This window comes from Podarcis cretensis (genome assembly GCF_951804945.1).
Source record: "Podarcis cretensis genome assembly, chromosome: 6".
In the NCBI taxonomy this organism is placed as follows: domain Eukaryota; kingdom Metazoa; phylum Chordata; class Lepidosauria; order Squamata; family Lacertidae; genus Podarcis; species Podarcis cretensis.
In genome coordinates, this window is record NC_137175.1 from 5,654,408 (window position 1) to 5,674,114 (window position 19,707).

At 48.1% G+C, this 19,707-nt stretch overlaps 1 protein-coding gene across 1 annotated transcript in view; it reads right to left on the bottom strand.

Moving 5' to 3' along the window:
- HELZ2 (helicase with zinc finger 2) overlaps nucleotides 1-19,707 on the bottom strand; it is a 37,384-nt gene that overhangs the window by 12,219 nt on the left and 5,458 nt on the right. The window contains exons 5-13 of the mRNA XM_079978691.1: nucleotides 16,946-17,578; nucleotides 14,141-14,927; nucleotides 11,621-11,696; nucleotides 7,439-10,955; nucleotides 5,756-5,841; nucleotides 4,611-4,745; nucleotides 4,102-4,257; nucleotides 2,165-2,309; nucleotides 1,209-1,325 (exon numbers count right to left, since the gene is read on the bottom strand). Of these exons, the coding sequence (XP_079834817.1) occupies nucleotides 1,209-1,325; nucleotides 2,165-2,309; nucleotides 4,102-4,257; nucleotides 4,611-4,745; nucleotides 5,756-5,841; nucleotides 7,439-10,955; nucleotides 11,621-11,696; nucleotides 14,141-14,927; nucleotides 16,946-17,578 (5,652 nt within the window). The remainder of the gene's footprint in view (nucleotides 1-1,208; nucleotides 1,326-2,164; nucleotides 2,310-4,101; nucleotides 4,258-4,610; nucleotides 4,746-5,755; nucleotides 5,842-7,438; nucleotides 10,956-11,620; nucleotides 11,697-14,140; nucleotides 14,928-16,945; nucleotides 17,579-19,707) is intronic.

Consider the following 19,707-nt stretch of genomic DNA (forward strand, 5'->3'; position numbering starts at 1 on the left):
AAGAGCCCAGCTCCATGAGAATGCACTTAGCTTTCCTTACAGCTGCCCACTGCATGAGAGCCCTGGAAGGAAGCAGGTGAAGTAATATGTTACGTCACCAAGATACAAGGCCACCATGTTTGTGGGAAAGGGAGTATATTTTTGACTGTGGCAAGCCACAGATAAGCGGCTGCTGGTTCACGTATTATTTCTTTTATGAGGTTGTAGCAACAGGCCCCGTCCAATAGTGGAATTTTGAACATATGAACCAGGGGTACGGAGAGGCTGAACAGAATGAGGTCCCCAAATCCAAACCCCCATAAAATCCAGCCTGGTGTGCCATTTCCTCTCTGAGACTTCAGCAAACTAAGCGTCAGAGCCTTTCCTGTACCTCTTGAGGGTTTTAAAAAGTTTGACGTTTTTGAAAGAAAATGAAAACTCAGGGGACTTCATCATAGTCAGCTGAGAGCAACTTAAGAATCCCGTTGAATTACACCAAAGTCCATCTAGCCCAGGGGTCACCAACCTAAGGCCCATGGGCCGGAAGCAGCTCGCAGAGGTCGTTTGACCGGCCCATGAGCCGCCCCCCAACTGAGAAGCCCACTCGCACGCTGCGCTAAACTGGTGCAGCACAGCGCTTGGACTTGGTTTCGCGGGTGCGCATGCACAGACGCTGAAAGTCCAGCCCACAGAGAGATCTCCGCAGGACCAATCCGGCCCAGGCAAGATCAAACTTGCCGACCCCTGATCTAGCCCATTATCCTGCTTTCCCACAGGACCACAGTTCTTTGTGATGTGCATGCTTGGGAAATGGTGGTTTGTTGAAACTGGTTAGTGAGAACAAACCAGAATCAAACCGAGGTTTAATAACCTGGCTTGTTCTCTAACCACAGTTCAAGCAAACCATAGTTCAAGCAAACTGTACTTCTCCGAGTGAAGACATCACAGGCTACTGTGGTTTGTTACAAATCAAAAGCAGGAGCTTTCAATCTCCTATTCTGACACATATTAGAAAGGGAGCCAGGAGGGTGCAAGGCCCCCAGGGCTCGTTCACATACCATTTACCATTTTTACCATTACATTTGAACTGGGCCCATGAGACTGCCTATCACCAAAGGACTGTCTGAAGGACTGATTCTGAAATCTCAGAATGCAAATCAAAGCAGTAATAAGATAAAAGGTTTCTCCATCGAAGGTTTGGCAGAAAACTAGATCTGTACTGCACTCACTCGTTAATTTCATCCTCTGTTATCTCCTCTCCTCTGTTCACACGTGCATCGAATTCACAGATTTGTCTCGCAAAAGGGTTCGATGGACGACGGATCACGTAGTGTAGAGTTATATCCCTGTGCAGAAAGTATTACCTTTTAAGTTAAAGACTAAACACAATGCACAAGCAATAAGTTTTCTCCCAAATCATTTGAAGTTACTAGGGCTACAGGCTTTAAGATCATTTAATCACTCAATTAAAGCTTTAGTCAATCAACAGGACCGTTTTATTGACAAAACTGAGAATTCAGGCTCCCTTTTCATTTTGTTTAGAGCCGTTTTGGATTCTGATGTGTTGCTGCTAGACAAAATGGAAAGATATATGAAGAGGTCCATTGCCTGTAAGACGTTGGGAGCTTGGGCTCATTAAGTTTCCTCCAACCCACTTCTCAAAAAGCACCTCCATTTACCTTTGCTAAAATGTCAACACTCTCTTTCCATGCTCCCCTCTCTCTTCCCCACCCAATGTTCTTTGTTTCCTTGGCTCCTTCCTCGTTTGCACCAAAGTAGTTTGCCACAACATCCAGATCTGCAGACTATTGTTTGGGCTTGCTGCATCAAACCAACTTCAAATTGCAGTTGCAATCCTAGGTTTCAGGGTAGGCACACACAAACCAGAGTTTGTCTCTTCAGACGCAATGGGAAACCATGGTTTGCCAGAAACCAGGAAGGAACTAATTCAACACAGGGCTAAGGAAAAGAAAAGGGGAAGTGCACAAGCCAAATATTGCATCCAGGATTATCCTTGTAGCACCAAACTATGGTTTGGTATCCCATCTGTTTTATATATATTATTCCCACTAGAAAAGAAACAACATTCAGCTGTATCAAATCATATAAATAAGCAGGTTTAACTTTATGCACTGTTAGAAAAATGTCTACATATCTGATTGTGTGAAGAAATTGAAGTTCGAACCTGATCTCCGGCTTGGATTTCGCGTCCCGCTGGGATTTCCGGGACACATGTAGGCTGCTTCCTGGATAGGGGAAATCCATGGTCTCTATAGTTTCTCCATACACCCTCAAGGGCCTCAGAGAATTCTTCATCTTCAACAGCATCTCTGCAGAGGCAGCAAAACAGCTAGGCTGAAAAATGAACTCTGCGGCCTATTAATAGCGACCCAAAACTTAAGATGCTACAGACACTAGGCTGTTCCTATGCAACAAATTAAACTCGGCTGTCAATTGAGAGGCCCTGCCCGTACAATTTGCTACGAAGTCACGGAATATTCACAAACATTCCAACAGTGCAGTCCAAACCCACCAGCATGAGAGTGTTGGGAATTGGTGGATCTTGGGCTGTTGGGGATAAACTGGGGCCCAGCCAGGGCTACATTAGCACAAGTCCCTCATTCCAGCTCCGTCAGGGAAATACCTGTATACCTCCCTCAACCTGGCTCAGGCATAGCTTTGCTGGCTCAGCTGGTGCTACTAAAGTGGGCTAAATTTAAGTCACTATAAATTCTGGCAGCTTCTTATACTGAGGATTGCTCTGCCTGTGTTGGAGGAGGTGGGGAAGAGTCATGGGAAGTTGATAGCCAGCTTACTGTTGCAGGAAAACCAGAAGGCTGGCTTGACTGAGGAGTGGGGATCCATTTAGGGCATAGGGTTAATTTCATTGTACACAGGTTGTACATATTGTTATTATTAGGAGCAGGACAGGGGGCAAACTACTGCTCCACCCCGGAGTTCAGGGAGTGTGTCTTATGCAGAGCGGACACCAGACAATTTTTTTAAGGAATCTCCCTCCTTGCTGTCTTTCTGCTGGCAGGTGAAGATTGTAGTTTTAAGGAATCTCCTTTTAACAGTGCTCTGCCGTTTTTATTGTTTCTATTATCTGTAACCTAATAGATTTGCTTTTAAATGTTTTTATTTTATTACAGTTTAATAATTTTTTAATGATTCTCTTTTATTTGTTTTTGGCTTATTGTATTTTATCTGTATTGTTCGAAGTTGTGTAAGCCCCTTTTGAGTCTCAGCGGGACCTATTATTGTTAACAACAACAATCCAAGTTTATTAAACTTCGCATTATTTGTTTTAAACACTTTTTTCTTTCTTTTTGCTATTCCCTGCTTGTTCAATAACGTTTATTTGGGATTGACTATCGGGTCAACACTCTTCAAGAAGTTCCATCTCACCGCAGGTCACATCCTGAAAAGTGACGTTTCAGACAGGTAGAGAGAATTATAGGGGATTTAAAGGCATTCAGGAAGTAGCAGAAGGGTGTCAGTTAGTACAGAAAGTACTGATCTGATGTGAAGAGATCTTTCCAATTCTATTTAATTCAAGAGGGTTCTGGAAGCTTCTATGTGTGAAAGAAACAAGCAGAAGATTCATGATGTTTGGGTTATTCCTTCAGAGAAGCTGAGTATAGCTGGTGTAAAATGATTCTGTTATCTCTTCTGTCAATAAGAGATGACTATAATAATGCTGACTATAGTAAGAGGCCAGAAGGAGCCTGGGTTTCTCTTTCTCTTTCTTTCTGTCTCTCTTCCTTCTGGTGTGGTGTTCTGTATATAGTGTTAAGGTTTAGTCTTATTATAAGTTATTTTAAGTTCAAGTCTGCTGCAACTGGATTTCTTATGGACAGTGCCAATCCTGAATGTATTGGATTTGTGACCATTATGCTCATTTACCTTCAGTAACAGCAAAGCTACTCTGCTAACTATACATTGGAATCTACCCTGGATCAATTTTGAGTAGACTTTCAATGACAGAGGAGTCTTAGCAGAGGGGTGGAGCACAGCTGTGATGGAAACAGCCCAACCAATTTTACACCCCAGACAATCTCCACTTTGACTGCTTCTCCATGATGTAGGAATGGATCCTCTGCACTCAACAAAGACAATTACCAGCAACAACATCGACGGATTTGTTTGATGGCCCACAGTACATGATGTGGCTCATTGCTTTTCCAGCATCCATAGTTGGATCCTTCTCTTTTTCTTCCAGATTCAGCTGATGGAACCAGTAGACGATATGGACACCAACCACGGTCTTGCCAGTCCCTGGACAAGGATGAGGGGAAATAGCAGTGAGGGGACTGCCGTTACAGAATCATAGAGTTGGAAGGGAAAACAAGGGTCATCTAGTCTAACCTCCTGCAATGATGAAATCTTTTGCCCAACATGGAGCTGGAACGCACCACTCTTTCAGATGAAGAGTCTCACGCTTTACCGACTGAGCTACCAGCGCAGATATCCCTGACTTGGCACTGGTTTTACTGAACTTCCAATGGGATTTTTAATGAGATATGTATAAATAAAGTCATGGAACAGTTGGGGCAGATTTAATATCAGCGACACCCCAACCCCCATCCCACCAAGAATCAACTACGCACCCCCCCATGCTGTCAACTCACCTGGCGGGCCTTGGATGAGTGTGAAAGGCTTTCTCAAGGCCTCTGAAATGGCACGGTTCTGGCTCGGGTTGAGTTTCCGGACGCTTCCAGGAAGATCAAAGCTTTTGAGTGCCCAGAACTTAGACTGCCTCACTGCTGTGTATTTTTAAAACAACAACAACAAAAATGTAAAACACACATCCAATCACCAAAACATCAATTGCATCATTTTCGCCTGTGCTCAGTCATATATCTGCTAAACCCTGCTTTTCGTTTTCTGATTTTTAAAATGTGTGAAAATTTCACATTTAAATGGTATTACTCCTCCCTAAAATATCACTCAACACTAAAGTTTGCATCTAGAGGATTTTGCATGTTATTCAATGCATTATTACATTATATTACAACAGCCCCCACTGTTTAAGGTGGTGGAAGGGGTTAACTGCAAAAAGTCACCAAGTAGGCATAGAGCAGGGATTCCCAAACTTGGCCCTCCTGCTGTTTTTGGACTACAGCTCCCATCATCCCTAGTTAGCAGGACCAGTGGTCTGTGATGGTGGGAATTGTAGTCCAAAAACAGCGGGAGACCCTGGTATAGAGCTGGAGTGGGCTCTTCAGACCCTCTGGACTTTGTCCTGTAATGCGTTACTGAATAAAGTCTGACCAGCTGAGAAATGGGTGTAAGCCTCTGTACTTGAATCCCCAGGAAAAATTTCTCCCACGCTGAGCAAATTTGTCCCCCACCCCTAGTTCCGAGTTGGTGTCTCAAATTGACAGCAAAATCCTGATCAGCGTGCATGCAATTGCACCTTGAATCTTGCAAGCCCTAACAAAAACGTTAAAGATTATTATTATTTTGAGTATCTCAAAATAACAACCAATATGAAGGTTCTGGTGATATGCAAACTCATTTGTGTAGATAATCAACTGGTCAATCGGTTAAAAGGCACGTGACTCAATCAACCCTAGTTAATTATTGGAAAATATAGACAGTGACAATATTGGATTAGATTTCTTATGCAAACTTCAACATAAAAATCCCAGGGCAGGTTAGAAGAATGTAAATATACAATGTTGAAATAATGTACAATCCAAATCATGGTTGCTTTTGGAGCATCAGAACCTGTTATGGTTATTACTAAACACTACAGTTTGCTTCCACTTACGTTTTTCAGAGATTTCCTTGCCGAGGGCAATTTGCTGAGCAAGCTCAGTCGCGTGCTCCAGTTTCCAAATGGCGGTCTCCTTCCGGCTGCAGGAAAAGGAATAAATGTTGTGTGAGGTTGAAGCCAATGAGAAGCAGGATGGAAGAAAAAAAGGAAGGGGAGAGCCTGGAGAGGTTCAGAATGTGCTGATTTCTCGGTTTCTCATTTTTCTAATCTTGTACTGTATTTGGTTCCTCGCATTCCCTGAGTCAGTGTGTGATTTTAAAAGAGCTCTTCGTGAAAATTCACCAGCAATTTAGTGTGAATTTCTTCAGATATACACATTTGTGTGTGCAATTTTTGCATAAAAGGCACCTTTCTGCAAACTTATTTTCTCTAAGAGCATGTATTCGAGAATGCTACCTTCACCAATGTATGGCCTTTTCATGCATGCGCTACTTTGCTGGACAACAGCATTGCACAATTAGGAGAAGTGCAAATTTTGAAAGTTGGCAGTACTCAAATTGTTTTGGAAACTGCTGATTTGTTAGGTCTGGCTTTAAGTGCCAATAAAACGGAGATCCTCCCTTGTGCCAAACTCTCCCTGTGTTAAAATAGCCATAGAATGGCCTTGGAAGTAAAGCAGGAGAGGGCCAATGTTGCTTTTGCATAAAGAGAAAGAAGGAACAATCACCATATGTGGTGGAAATGTCTCAAAAGTGGAGAGATTTTGCTTCATGGTCATTGGTGCCCACTCCTGATATGTGAGGTGGGGCCCTGCTGTTCTGCTGGACTCCCAGCTGTGACAGCACCACGGCTCACCATGGCAGTGAAGGCAAGGGAGCGCCACCATGGAAACTGCACTCTCCCAACTTTGCTGCAAACCAGTTGTGCCCTGTACTGGCAAGTTGTACCCTTTGCTGGCCTGGTGCCCACCCCACATTTTGGACTACAACTCCCATCAGCTTGGCTGGGGCTGACAGGAGTTGTAAACAACTGGACGGCACCAGGTTAGCAAAGACTGCTGCAGCGAGGCTCCTCACGGGGTCTCTGCCATGGCAGCATATTCACCCAGTGCTTTTCCAGCTGCACTGACTCCCAGTGGAGTACAGGGTCAGATTTAAGGTGCTGGTTTTGACCTTTAAAGCCCTTCACGGCCTAGGACCCTCGTACCTAGGGGACCGCCTCTCCCGGTATGCCCTGCGGAGGACCATAAATAGCAACACCCTAGAGGTCCCGGGCCCTAAGGAAGTTAGATTAGCCTCAACCAGAGCCAGGGCCTTTTCAACACTGGCTCCGGCCTGGTGGAACGCTCTGCCTCATGAGACCAGGGCCCTGTAGGATCTGATTTCTTTCCGCAGGGCCTGTAAGACAGAGCTATTCCGCCTGGCCTTTGGCTTGGAATCAATTTGATTCCCTCCCCCTCTTTCTTCTGTCCTTTCTCCTCCTGTGATGAGGCTGCATTTTAATGTTTTAATGTTGTATTTTAATCTTGTTTTTTAAGTTGTATTTCAATCAACTTGTTTTTATTATTGATTGTTAGCTGCCCTGTGCCCGGTCTTGGCTGGGGAGGGTGGGGTATAATTTTTATTTTATTATTATTATTGCTTTGTGAACTGTTGCCTATCCATATGATCCGCAATGATAAAAGTTCTTGAAACTCAACCGTAGAACAACCAAAATGGTTCAGAGCAATGCACTTACATATCAGGCAGCAACTTTGGAATCAGCTCCACGGTGAACCTTGACGTCTCCTGGGTGACCTCCACGGGGATCTTTTCCATGGACATAAAGTGGATGCTGAAACGCACCATCGTTGCACCTCGCTGGTCAGATTTCTCGTTGTCATCAAACTCATTGGTCCGCCCGTGGGCCACCCAGGTGTACGTAGCAGGGTCGATCGTGAATTTGCCAGCTTCGGCGCTTCCCTTAGTCAAGCTGAGCTGCTGGAGGCCACGGCTGAGGGCTTCTGCGTCATCCTGGACCCCATCAGCTTTCAGGCCCGAGAGGCGGAGGCAGAGGTAGCATTGGCTCAGGTGCACTTCAATGGCACACTCCTTCATGAACTCCTTCGTCAAGGAGAACGTCCCCAGGAGGTGTCCTTTCTTTGACCTCTGCTTATCCCAGGAGATCTTGACGTCGTGCAAGACGATGGAGTCGTTTTCTGCCACGGCGCACGAGGCGGCTTCCATGTCGGAGATGGGCAGCCACACCTTGCGATAATCGGAGGCATCCTTGTATATCTCCTTGGATGCCAGGGTGGCGTATTTGGAGAAGCAGTCGATGGGCCTCTCGGAGTGCTGCAGACATACGTCAAAGCCTGGGGCCACAGTCCACAGTTGCAAAGACGGCACCAGGAAGCCCCGCTGGACATCTGTGGTGAGCTGGAGGCACAAAACATCTCCGGCGCTGAGCTCCAGGGACAGTTCTACGTAGTGTGAGCACTTGCTTCTCTCCATCCGGCCCATAGTCCTCAGCTGCGTGCTGTGGCCCTTCTCAACAAGGGAGATCATCTCCTCATAATCTTTGCTCCTGACAGCTGCGAGGATGTTGCGCCAGGCCTGCAGGTTGAAGAGGGAGACACTCTTGTCCCACAGCACTGGTGACTTTGGAGTGCACTCCTTTGAGGTCACCACGGAGTAGATCCTCTTCTTCCACATCAGCCTCACGCTGCCCCGTTCTTCAATGAAGGCCGGTTGCGCCACCAGCTGAAGAGCTCTGTAGTTGACGAGTTGAGGGTCTCGAAGGGTCTCCTTGTTCAGAGGAAACATGATTCTGAAGTTCTTGCCCATCCCTTCCACACACATCACAAAGGAAACCTTCTGTTGGGCTTGTTGCTTTAACTGAGTTGCCATCTCCAACGAGTGGGCCTTCTTCTCATAGGCATTCGCCATGCTGTTTTTCCTGTTGAAATCGTGGCAGAGGAACTCGATGTCCTCTGAGGAGTACTGCACTGGCTTCTTTAAAATCACAGACAGGATGTGACGCTGGAGGATCAGGTCCATGTAGCGTCGGATGGGGGAAGTTGCCCAGGTGTAAGAGTCCACGTGCAAGGAATAGTGGCCCGCTTTGGACTGAGGAGACGAATTGGAGCGAAGGAAATAGGAGCGGGACAGAAGCTTACGGAACTCCATGTTCGCCGGGGCCAGCTTGGGATGGATGTCGTCCGTTGTAATAAGGTCGAGCATCTTGGGGACATCGCAAGCATCGGCAGCTGACTTGAGGTGGTCCCACAATGAGGTCAGGAGGGTAAACTTCCCGCTGGTCCCCACGTGGACCCCTGTGGCTGCAGCTCCCAGATGATGGGAGAGGTGGGTGGACAGAGGAATTATATCACAGTATTTGTCCCTCATGTGAGCCATCTGTTGTGGGTTGGGCTCCACCTGGCAGCGCAGAGGGGTTCGATCTCTGGTGGAAGCCTTGTTGGTGAGGAACTCGCCCACGGAACTGTTGAACATGATCATGAACTCCTCAACCATCTGGTGGGAGCACCTCTGGCCCAGAGGGCATTCCTCGTCCAATTGATCATAATAACAGTCTTCATGAAGCCGGGACAGCCGATGTACGCGGGAGAAGTGGTACGCAACCGCAACACAATCCTCCAGGGTATCAAAGCGTAGGGATGGCGCCTCCGCCTTGTAGCAGTTCTTGATGATACCCTCTGCCTCCTCATAGGTCAGCTGCCGGTCTGAGCAGATTGTGGACACAGCAAAGGAGACATTCGCCATCTGGTCCGTCTTCTTATCCACCGTGACGAAGAGAGAGATCACAGGCCTATCTTTCTGCGGTAGGAGACTACAGAGGTCTTGGCTTAGCTGAGGCGGGAGCATGCAAACCGGCTCCTTTCCGGGAGCATAATAGGTGGCTCCCCGGTTCTTCGCTTCCGTATCGAGAGCGCAGCCTTTGGGGATCACAGAAGCAACGTCAGCAATGTGGACCCCTATCTCATATTTGTCACCCAGGTCTCGGACACTGATGGCATCGTCCAGATCCCTTGCACCTGGGGGGTCAACGGTGAAGGTGAGGTAAGCCCGAAGGTCTTTCCGGTTACCCTTTGTAAGAGAGAGCTTGCTAGAGGAGAATGTGGCCACCTCTTTGTCCACTGAGGGTGGGTGTTTGCTCCTGAGGCAGTATTCTGTGTCAAGGATACGCAACCCTTCCTCTAGGGTCTTGGCCAGAGGAAGAACCTCCGTAATAATCCCTAAGGGGAAGTAAAAGCCGTTCCGCCAATTCAGGACTTGGACCACAAAGAGGCAGTTCCTCCTCAGTTCTTGGGTTATCTTCTTGCAGGTCTTCAGCTTGATCTTGCCCCCTTGATCCACCCTGCGGATGGGAATGACATTGGGCTCATCTCTCAACCCCGGGACGAAGATTTTGGTGACGGTCTGGTCAATGGGGACCATGACGCGGGGATCGAACTCGTCCATCATGCAGGTGAAGATGCGGTCCCGGTCAGCCTTCTTCAGAACCCCCACCACTTTCCCACGGAGACTTCCCTCGCCCGTGGCCTTCCCTGGGCCGGGCTGTAGGATCTCCACCAAGACCTGGTCCCCAGTGAAGCCCATCCCACAGTGAACCCGGCCTTTGATGTGGATGTTCAAGGGAGGGACGTCGTCCAGAGTGAAGGCAGACGCTCGGTCGTATTTCTCCTTGATGAGCTCGCATCGCTTGTACATGTTCGGGTTCATGCGCAGACACTCCTTCATGGTTTGCAGGTGGAAGCTGACGTACTCCTGCCTGCTGCTTTGGACGGTAGCCACCTCAGACTTCACGTTCATCAGTCCTTCGTCGGAGACCGTCACCACCATGTCTTTGCTCTCATCCAGGAGCTCCTGCAGTATGGGGTCGTCGACGTTCAAGCTCTCTGCATCCGACAGCCAGGATTCGGTGTCGCTGCCCTCTTCCTCGAGCTGGGGGCTCCCCCTGTTCCAGCTGGCCCGGTCGCACACTGCCTGCCTTATCTCCTCCAGCGTCAAGGTCTCAGGAGTCACAGTCTTCTTGTCAATGCACTCCTTGAGAAAGCCTTTCCAGACTTTGCTGCACTGCCCAAAGGAACACAAAGCCACTGCGTCCCCCACGACAACGACCTGGGACTGGGCCCTCGTCATGATGGTGTTCAGCACCCGAGCATCGCTGAAGAACTCCAGGTTGGAGCAGTTGACGTGGCAAAGGCTCTCCCTGGTGTGAACGGTGCTGATGATGATAACACGGAACTCCCTCCCTGTTTTAAAAACAAGACAGAATTGCAAGGAAATGGAAAGGGGTGCGGCTTCCAAATGGAGACCATGAAGCAGAGGTAGATACAGTCAAGAGTCCCTCAAACGGGATCCAGATTTTCCACAATCTGATCATGGAGGGAAAGGCTAAAGGTGGGAACTGAGAGGTGGTCTGAAACATATAATTCGATCCAACCAAGTCCAATGCAACCTAGACTTGTATCGCAAGTAAGCCCTACTCACAGGATTTCCATTGATTTCAGCAGGACTTAGCTGGATCGAGAACATTGGGTTCACATAGCTCAGTGATGCCTACTCTGACTGGCAGTGGCTCTCCAGGGTTTCTGGCGGGGGACGGAAGCTGCTCCAGCCCTACTTGAAGGCACCAACCAGGGTTTTAATCTGGGACATGCAAAATGGGATGCTCTGTAACCAAGCTAAGACCTAGGAGAACAGGAAGTTGCCTTAGACCAAGTCAGGTCAATGGTCCATTTAGCTGAGCATTGTCTACACTGACAGGCAGTGGTGAAAGGGTGCTCTGTCACTGAGCTCTGGCCCTGTGACAGGGAGTGGCTGCTTGGAAAGGGTTATGGGATAGCATCCTTATTTCTCATAAGCTGTGGTTCCTTCTTTGGCTTCAAGCACACCTGGCAGCTGGGCAAGTACCAACCTGGCAGATTCTCGTAGCCCTCCACCATCACTTCCCCCAGGCGCTTCTTCCTCAGCTCCTGCCTTATTGCTTTCACCTGGTGAAAATAAAGAAGAGCTGGTCAGTTCACCAACAGGCAGGCGGCTTTAACAAGGCTGGTTGCTTCCTTCTGCAGCAAGGCTCCCTTGCTGTATGTTTTTTGCCATTACGGGTCCTGCTGCATTTCTGCTTCTCATGTAGCTGCTGGAAGCATGCGAATCGTGTCAGAGTGGGGAGTTGGCAATGTTTGCTACTGATTTACTGCTTCAAAGGAGTTCTAAACTGATCGCACAGTAAAATATCAGAGCAGTGCACAGGGAACCAAAAATAAACATGCAACACTGAACATAATCACAGTTAAAATAACAGGACAGTGCTCAAAGAGGATCAGTGGGCATTAATTAAAAATGTTGTTGAGAACAGTAAAGGTACCCCTGAAGTTAGGTCTAGTCATGGACAACTCTGGGGTTGCAGCATTCATCTCGCTTTACTGGCCGAGGGAGCTGGAGTTTGTCCGCAGACAGCTTCCGGGTCATGTGACCAGCATGACTAAGCCACTTCTGGCGAACCAGAGCAGCGTACAGAAACACCGTTTACCTTCCCGCTGGAGTGGTACCTATTTATCTACTTGCACTTTGACGTTCTTTCGAACTGCTAGGTTGGCAGAAGCTGGGACCGAGCAATGGGAGCTCACCCCGCCGCGGGGATTCAAACCGCCAACCTTTTGATCAGCAAGTCCTAGGCTCTGTGGTTTAACCCACAACGCCACCCGCGTCTGTTGTTGAGAATAGACCTGGGCAAATAAAAAGGTCTTAACAGTAGCATTTGTAATTAGCAGTCTCCATATCGATACACAAAGCCATTTGTTTGGGATAGTTATCCTCATCTTGCTGGCTACTGTTGGGTAGGATGGAACTTTGCTCTCACCTGCAATATTTTCCCAATTTATTTTGCATGTGGTTATTTTGCATGCTTGCAAGATTTGGCTTTGAAGAGCTCTAGCTTTGGTCTTGCTGCATACAAACCTCCTGGCTTATAAAGCAAGCATTTTTTAAATGTCTTGGTGACCAGGCAATAAAGTTTCCATAAAATGGAGAACATTATACCTTGCAGGTGGGAAAAGATTAACAATGGAATCCTTGGAGGGAAGTCCAAGGAAGTTCAGGGAATCCTACATTTCTATGATTTTGATGATGATTTATGTACGAGTGTAAATCAAGCATCCCCAGCCTTCGGCCCTCCAGATGTTTTGGACTACAATTCCCATCATCCCTGACCACTGGTCCTCATAGCTAGGGATCATGGGAGTTGTAGGCCAAAACATCTGGAGGGCCAAAGGCTGGGATGTCTGGTGTAAATAGTTAAATGTAAAACTAAATAAAAAAATTATAATAATAAAAAATGTCGCCCCTCCTGTCACTGAGCACACAAAAATGTTGCCCCTCCTTTCACTGAGCACATAATAAATAATAATAATAATAATACTGTCAATGTACAACCTGTGTACAATGAGGTCCAGCTCCAAGGGTCTTCTGGTGGTTTCCTCGCTGTGAGAAGCCAAATTACATGGAATCAGGCAGAGGGCCTTCTCGGTAGTGGCGCCCTCCCTGTGGAACACCCTCCCAACAGATGTCAAGGAGAACAACAACTACCAGACTTTTAGAAGACATCTGAAGTCAGCCCTGTTTAGGGAAGCTGTTAATGTTTAATAGGTTATTGTATTTTAGTGTTCTCTTGGAAGCTGCCCAGAGTGGCTGGGGTATAAATTATTATTATTATTATTATTATTATTATTATTATTATTATTATTATTATACCATTATTTAATTATTTAATTATTTAATTAACTAATTAAACTAATTAATTAATTAACACTGATATGAGATCCACACCATGCAGCTCTTTCAATAGGTAAAGTCTAAAGGGCTGTCTAAAGGGACGCGGGTGGCGCTGTGGGTAAAAGCCTCAGCGCCTAGGGCTTGCCGATCGAAAGGTCGGCGGTTTGAATCCCTGCGGCGGGGTGCGCTCCCGCTGCTCGGTCCCAGCGCCTGCCAACCTAGCAGTTCGAAAGCACCTCCGGGTGCAAGTAGATAAATAGGGACCGCTTACCAGCGGGAAGGTAAACGGCGTTTCCGTGTGCGGCTCTGGCTCGCCAGAGCAGCGATGTCACGCTGGCCACGTGACCCGGAAGTGTCTCCGGACAGCGCTGGCCCCTGGCCTCTTAAGTGAGATGGGCGCACAACCCCAGAGTCTGTCAAGACTGGCCCCTACGGGCAGGGGTACCTTTACCTTTACCTAACCAAGCCTCCCTCCACCCCCCAAACACTCAATCTCATTGCACTCTGGGTGCTTGTTGCACAACACGCCAACCCTGAAAGTCAGTTGCACTATATTATTTTCCGTTCAGCAGCCTAACAGCCCACGGATAGAAACTGTTTTTTAGCCTGTTGGTACGACTGATTACGCACAGTCCCAACCGCACAGTAACCCTCTCTGACGCACCTGGATCCCATAAGAGACCACGCATATCCTCCTGAAGTCCCGCTCTCCCCATTGATCCGGCCACCTCTGGGCCATCTCCTCCACCTTCTCCACCACCTGCCCGATCTCTGAGGCGTTGCGCCAGGAGCTGCTGGCGGCATCCCACTCGGCGGAACCGGCGACATGGCAGAACATGAGCGGGTGGAACTCGGGGTGCGGAGGGATGTTCCCCATGGCGCGGATGGCGTCCCCTTTCCCAACGTAGAAGTGCCTGGAGACGAAGTCAATGATGCTCGCCGCGGAGCGGTAGTTCTCGTTGAAGATGATCCTGCTCTTCAAGGCCACCTCATGCTTCTCCTTCTGGTAGTACTGGAAGAGGCGGTTCAGCAGTGTGTGGTCAGCCGACTGCTCCCCGACCTGCAGGCAGAACAGCTTGGGGGTCGTCTGCATGTGGTCCCCCGCGAGGATGATGCGGGTCTCAAAGGTGGCCAGGGAGAGGGGGACCAGGGCCTCGCACTCCAGCATCTGGGCAGCTTCATCGATCAGGATGTGGCTGAAATAGCCAGGGGTCAGCCCAAGCTCCCGGGACTGCATGGCCGTGGTGATGAGAATCCTGTGCCGACCCAGTTCTTCCTTTGTGGGGAGGCGGAAGGAGTCTCGGTTCTGGGAGAAGCAGCAGTAGAGCATCACGGTGGGGTCTATCCAATTGATATTACGTTTGATGTACACGGCCCTTAACGGGACGGCCTCGGGGTGCCCGGATGTCACGTAATCGTGGAAATACTCGCGGATGTATATATCGGCGGCACTGGGAAAATAAGATGGGTTTACTGCAACCATTTAAAAACACAGAGCTTGTAACAAATCAGACCGTTGGTCCATGCAGCTCCATGCTGTCTACACGGACTGGCAGCAGCACTGCAGGATTTCGAGCAGGAGTAACTCCTCACGGAGATGCCAGCAGGGACTGAACCTTTTGCTTCCAAGGCAGACACTCTCCATGTGACAGCCCTTTAGGTAAAGGTAAAGGGACCCCTGACCATTAGGTCCAGTTGTGGCCGACTCTGGGGTTGTGGCGCTCATCTCGCTTTATTGGCTGAGGGAGCCAGCATACAGCTTCCGGGTCATGTGGCCAGCATGACTAAGCCGCTTCTGGCGAAACAGAGCAGCACACGGAAACGCCGTTTACCTTCCCGCCGGAGCGGTACCTATTTATCTACTTGCACTTTGATGTGCTTTCGATCTGCTAGGTTGGCAGGAGCAGGGACCGAGCAATGGGAGCTCACCCTGTTGTGGGGATTCAAACTGCCAACCTTTTGATCAGCAAGTCCTAGGCTCTGTGGTTTAACCCACAGCGCCACCCACGTCCCTTTAGACAGCACTTTAGACTTTACCTATTGAAAGGGCTGCATGGTGTGGATCTCATATCAGTGTTACGAGAGTGTAAGCAACACATTTCTCTCTCCCCTTTCTCCACACCATGCAGAACTGCAATGGTAACCAGGAGGATGGAGTTTGGAGCCCAGCCAGGGCTGGCTGTGGGCAGGATGCTTGCATTGTTGGGGGTTTGACTAGATGACCCTTGGGATCCCTTCCATCTCTGCCATGCTATGATTATATCAAGCAGCTAAAGGAACAAAAAAATGCTTCTGAAACATTGTCACATGGAGGATGGAGAAAGCTTGTTTTCTCCTGCTCCAGAGGCCCTTAGGGCCTGAAGCAGTGACTCCCCTTCCTTGGACGTTTTTAAGCAGGGCTTGGATGGCCATCGGCCATGGATCATCTAGTTGAGATTCCTGCACTGCAGAGGGTTGGACTAGATGACCCTCAGGGTCCCTTCCAACTCTACAATTCTATGATGCTATGTTTTAAAGAGCTTCCAATGTGCCTTTAAAGCACATTAAAAAGTAAAGGGGCCCATGACCGTTAGGTCCAGTCGCAAACGACTCTGGGGTTGCGGCGCTCATCTCGCTTTACAGGCCGAGAAAGCCTGCGTACAGCTTCTGGGTCATGTGGCCAGCGTGACTAAGCCGCTTCTGGCGAACCAGACCACAGCGCCACCCGCATCCCCTTAAAGCACACTACTTCTTCCAAAATGATTCGTGCCATTGTGGCAGATACGACACACACCCCTGGGAAAATTTTCCTGTGCAAAAATCTCACTTGTGTTGTGGCAGAACAAAAACTTTCCTGTAAAAAGGTTTTGCCCAAGAGGTATGATACACAGGAATTCATTAAGGGGGAGGTGTGTGAGGGCTGTTCTATGCAATAAAGTTCCAGAGATTTTTAGCAGATTATTCAAAACACTGCACTGTTTCCAAAGTGCTTCTGCAGGGGTGAGAGTAAAAAAAAACATGTTTACAAAGCAACACCACACTGTATGAAAGTTGTGTATAAAAACTACTTAACGGTACGCAAAAAAGCAAGTGAAAATGTCAGTTTTGTGAAACATTAGTGCGGCATTTTGGTGGGAGTGTAAAAGTTGTACACATTTTCAAACGCACAAAAATCCCTTCTGAGCTGTGTAGTGGCCCTACTGAAACGGCAGCTGACTGCGGAACACCAGGCCAACATTAAAACTGCCATTTTATTTATTTTCATACTTTTTTTTTATTGATTTTCATTTCCTCAAACTACAGAAATGATTGGGTCTTCTGGTTGTTCTCTGTGAATTATTGATAAGTGAACTGCTTGGTAAGAACTTTTATCGTTTCCCTGATTCTGGGCTGCCACCAGGGGAGGGATTTGATTCCCTGAATTCTCCTGTGGTTTCCACCCCCTGGTGTTCAGAAGCAGAGCCCTCTCCTCTCCAAGGACCCAACTCACCTGTTGGTGTGGGTGCAAATCAGGACACGGGTCTTTGGCTGTTTGATGATCTCCAAGGTGGCCATGGCTAAGGTGTAGGTCTTCCCGGTCCCAAACGGCCCGTAGATCAAGAGAGGCGGCACCTGCCGTACTCCAGCCGCCTGCCCAGTGATGAAGGAGATGGCTTGGCTCTGTTTCTTGTTGGCCCTCTGCAGGAGAACCTGACCGAGGGGTCTTGGGATGGAGCAGGCCGCAACGTCGGGGAAGACAAGCTTCTCGTCCTTCAGCTGATCCACGGCCCAGTGCCACTGTCGGAACTGGAACTGGTCGATCTGGAACTGGACCTCCACCTTGAGGGACATGTCCGCACGGAGACCCAGCTCGACGCAGCAGCGCTTGGGCAGGAGAAGCCAGATGCTCTTCTCGGCCTTCATCTCGACAGAGACCTCAAAGACGCGGTTGTTGGCCGGAGGGTCTGGGGCCAGGAAGGCAGTTTTGACCAAGCGGTAGAGGAGGTAGCCTTCGTCGGAGTCCGGGGTCAGGGAGTAAGGGGTGGGGAGGTGGGCAAATAGCTCCCCTGGGGGTGCACACTTCATCCCCATGGAAAGGGTCTCCATCATCTGCTGAATGGAGATGGTCACTTGGAAGTTGAGCCTGTATATCAGAACAAGAGGGGGGGTCAAAGAGTAGGGAAAGAGGTTGGGAAGAAGGGGAGGAGGCAAGATGGGCAAAGAGGCATGAATTTAAAATCTTGAATGATCAAAGCTAAATGCATGCTAAATAGTAATAATAATAAACAGATAGACTGCGATCGACAGGTTGACCCCCGGTTTTCAGAAGTCGATCACAGGCTCATTTTTGTCCACGGGTAAAACGGGACACGGGTGGCGCTGTGGGTTAAACCACAGAGCCTAGGGGACTTCCTGTTTCCGGTGGTGGAAAATGGCTGATCCCACACAATTGGACCTCAGCCGTTCCGATAATTCAGGGCTGATATGGGGGTAATTAGCCCTGGCAGCCTCCCCAGGGCAGGGGAGGACTGTCTCAACGACCCGCAGTCTGCCCCAGATTGCCAATGTGGCAGACGGCAGGGGCACTGGGTCACGGAGCTAGGGACGGCTGACACTCCTGCGACGCCACCCCATAGCCGGATGCATCTGTTTGGGAAAATATAAAGATTTGGAAAACAAACAGACACACTCTGAATTGAAGAAGCTGGAAAAAACCTGCAGTATGTACAGTCTCTGGTGCAAAAGATCGAACTTCAAAGAGATCCTAATCATGACGTTTGGAATCTGGAGGGGCTTGGTATGTAAAAAAACATTCTTTTATCCTTAAAATCAACAATCCGTAATGCATGCCAAGCCTCATTAAGAACTTAAATTGCTCTTCAAAAAGTGAGTTCAGATGGACTTTCATATATAATTGGGATCTACTCACAGCCACTTCTCTTCTAAGACCAGAAATGTCTGTTAAAGACGAAAACAAAGGAGGACAAAATGGCTTCTACCACCACGTCGTTATTGAATATCTGAAATACTTCCCTGATTAAGAGAAACAGGAGCCAACGGATGGTTGGTTATAAAGATTGGAAACAATATTACATATACAACTGTTTGCAAAAAGATGTTTTTTTGATTACGAGCGAGAGAGAGGGCTAAATGGATGTCTGGCAGCCCCCATCTAGGGCCCGGAGGGGGGACTGGGAAGATTCCAAAGGCCAATTGCTAACTGTCTGATATATGGCTACACTGCAAACAGTCCGTTTAAGATAAATCAACAAGGAGGTTACAGAAGGAAATTTCTCTCTGTTTCTTTGATAACACCTGGACGGGAAAGATTAACGATCTGGGAGCTGCCAAAATAACAACTCTCAAAGAGCTGGACAGAACTTTGAAATTGGATGCAACTAAATGAAGCGGTGCGATGAAAAAACAGCTGAAGGAGTACAATATACGGACAAATCTGCACTCCATAGGGAAAAAAAAGTATCTGTTTTCTGACATGAATGAGGATCGTAGAACCAGAGTCAAAATGTGGAAGGGAAAAATCGGACATGGAATTATGAATAACATTGAGGATGATGAGAGGCAGGACTATGATGTTGAATGCGCTTCGAAATTCAGACCGTGAGAAGTCAAAACAAAATTATTACAATTTGGAAGACAATTGGACCTTTTTTATTTTAGTTTTTTATTTTTATTGGATTTGATTTGATATGTTAATTGGATGTTTTTATTGGAAAATTAATAAACGCTTAAAAAAAAACAAACCACAGAGCCTAGGGCTTGCCAATCAGAAGGTTGGCGGTTCGAATCCCCACGACGGGGTGAGCTCCCGTTCCTCGGTCCCTGCTCCTGCCAACCTAGCAGTTCGAAAGCACGTCAAAGTGCAAGTAGATAAATAGGTACTGCTCCGGCGGGAAGGTAAACGGCATTTCCGTGTGCTGCTCTGGTTCGCCAGGAGCGGCTTAGTCATGCTGGCCACATGACCCAGAATCTGTACGCCGGCTCCCTCGGCCAGTAAAACGAGATGAGCGCCGCAACCCCAGAGCTGGTCACGACTGGACCTAATGGTCAGGGGTCCCTTTACCTTTACCTAAAAAAGAGCCTTTGAACCCCCCCTTTCCTTTATCTGCGTACAATTTGAAGAGCGGAAGACGGAGTCTGCACTGGTGGGATGACTTATTATTTATCTATTTCCTCCCCACACACACCCCCGCAAAAAAATGGGTAGATCACTCCCACTTTTTTTATTCTTTGAGTAGATCACAGTCTCTTGGG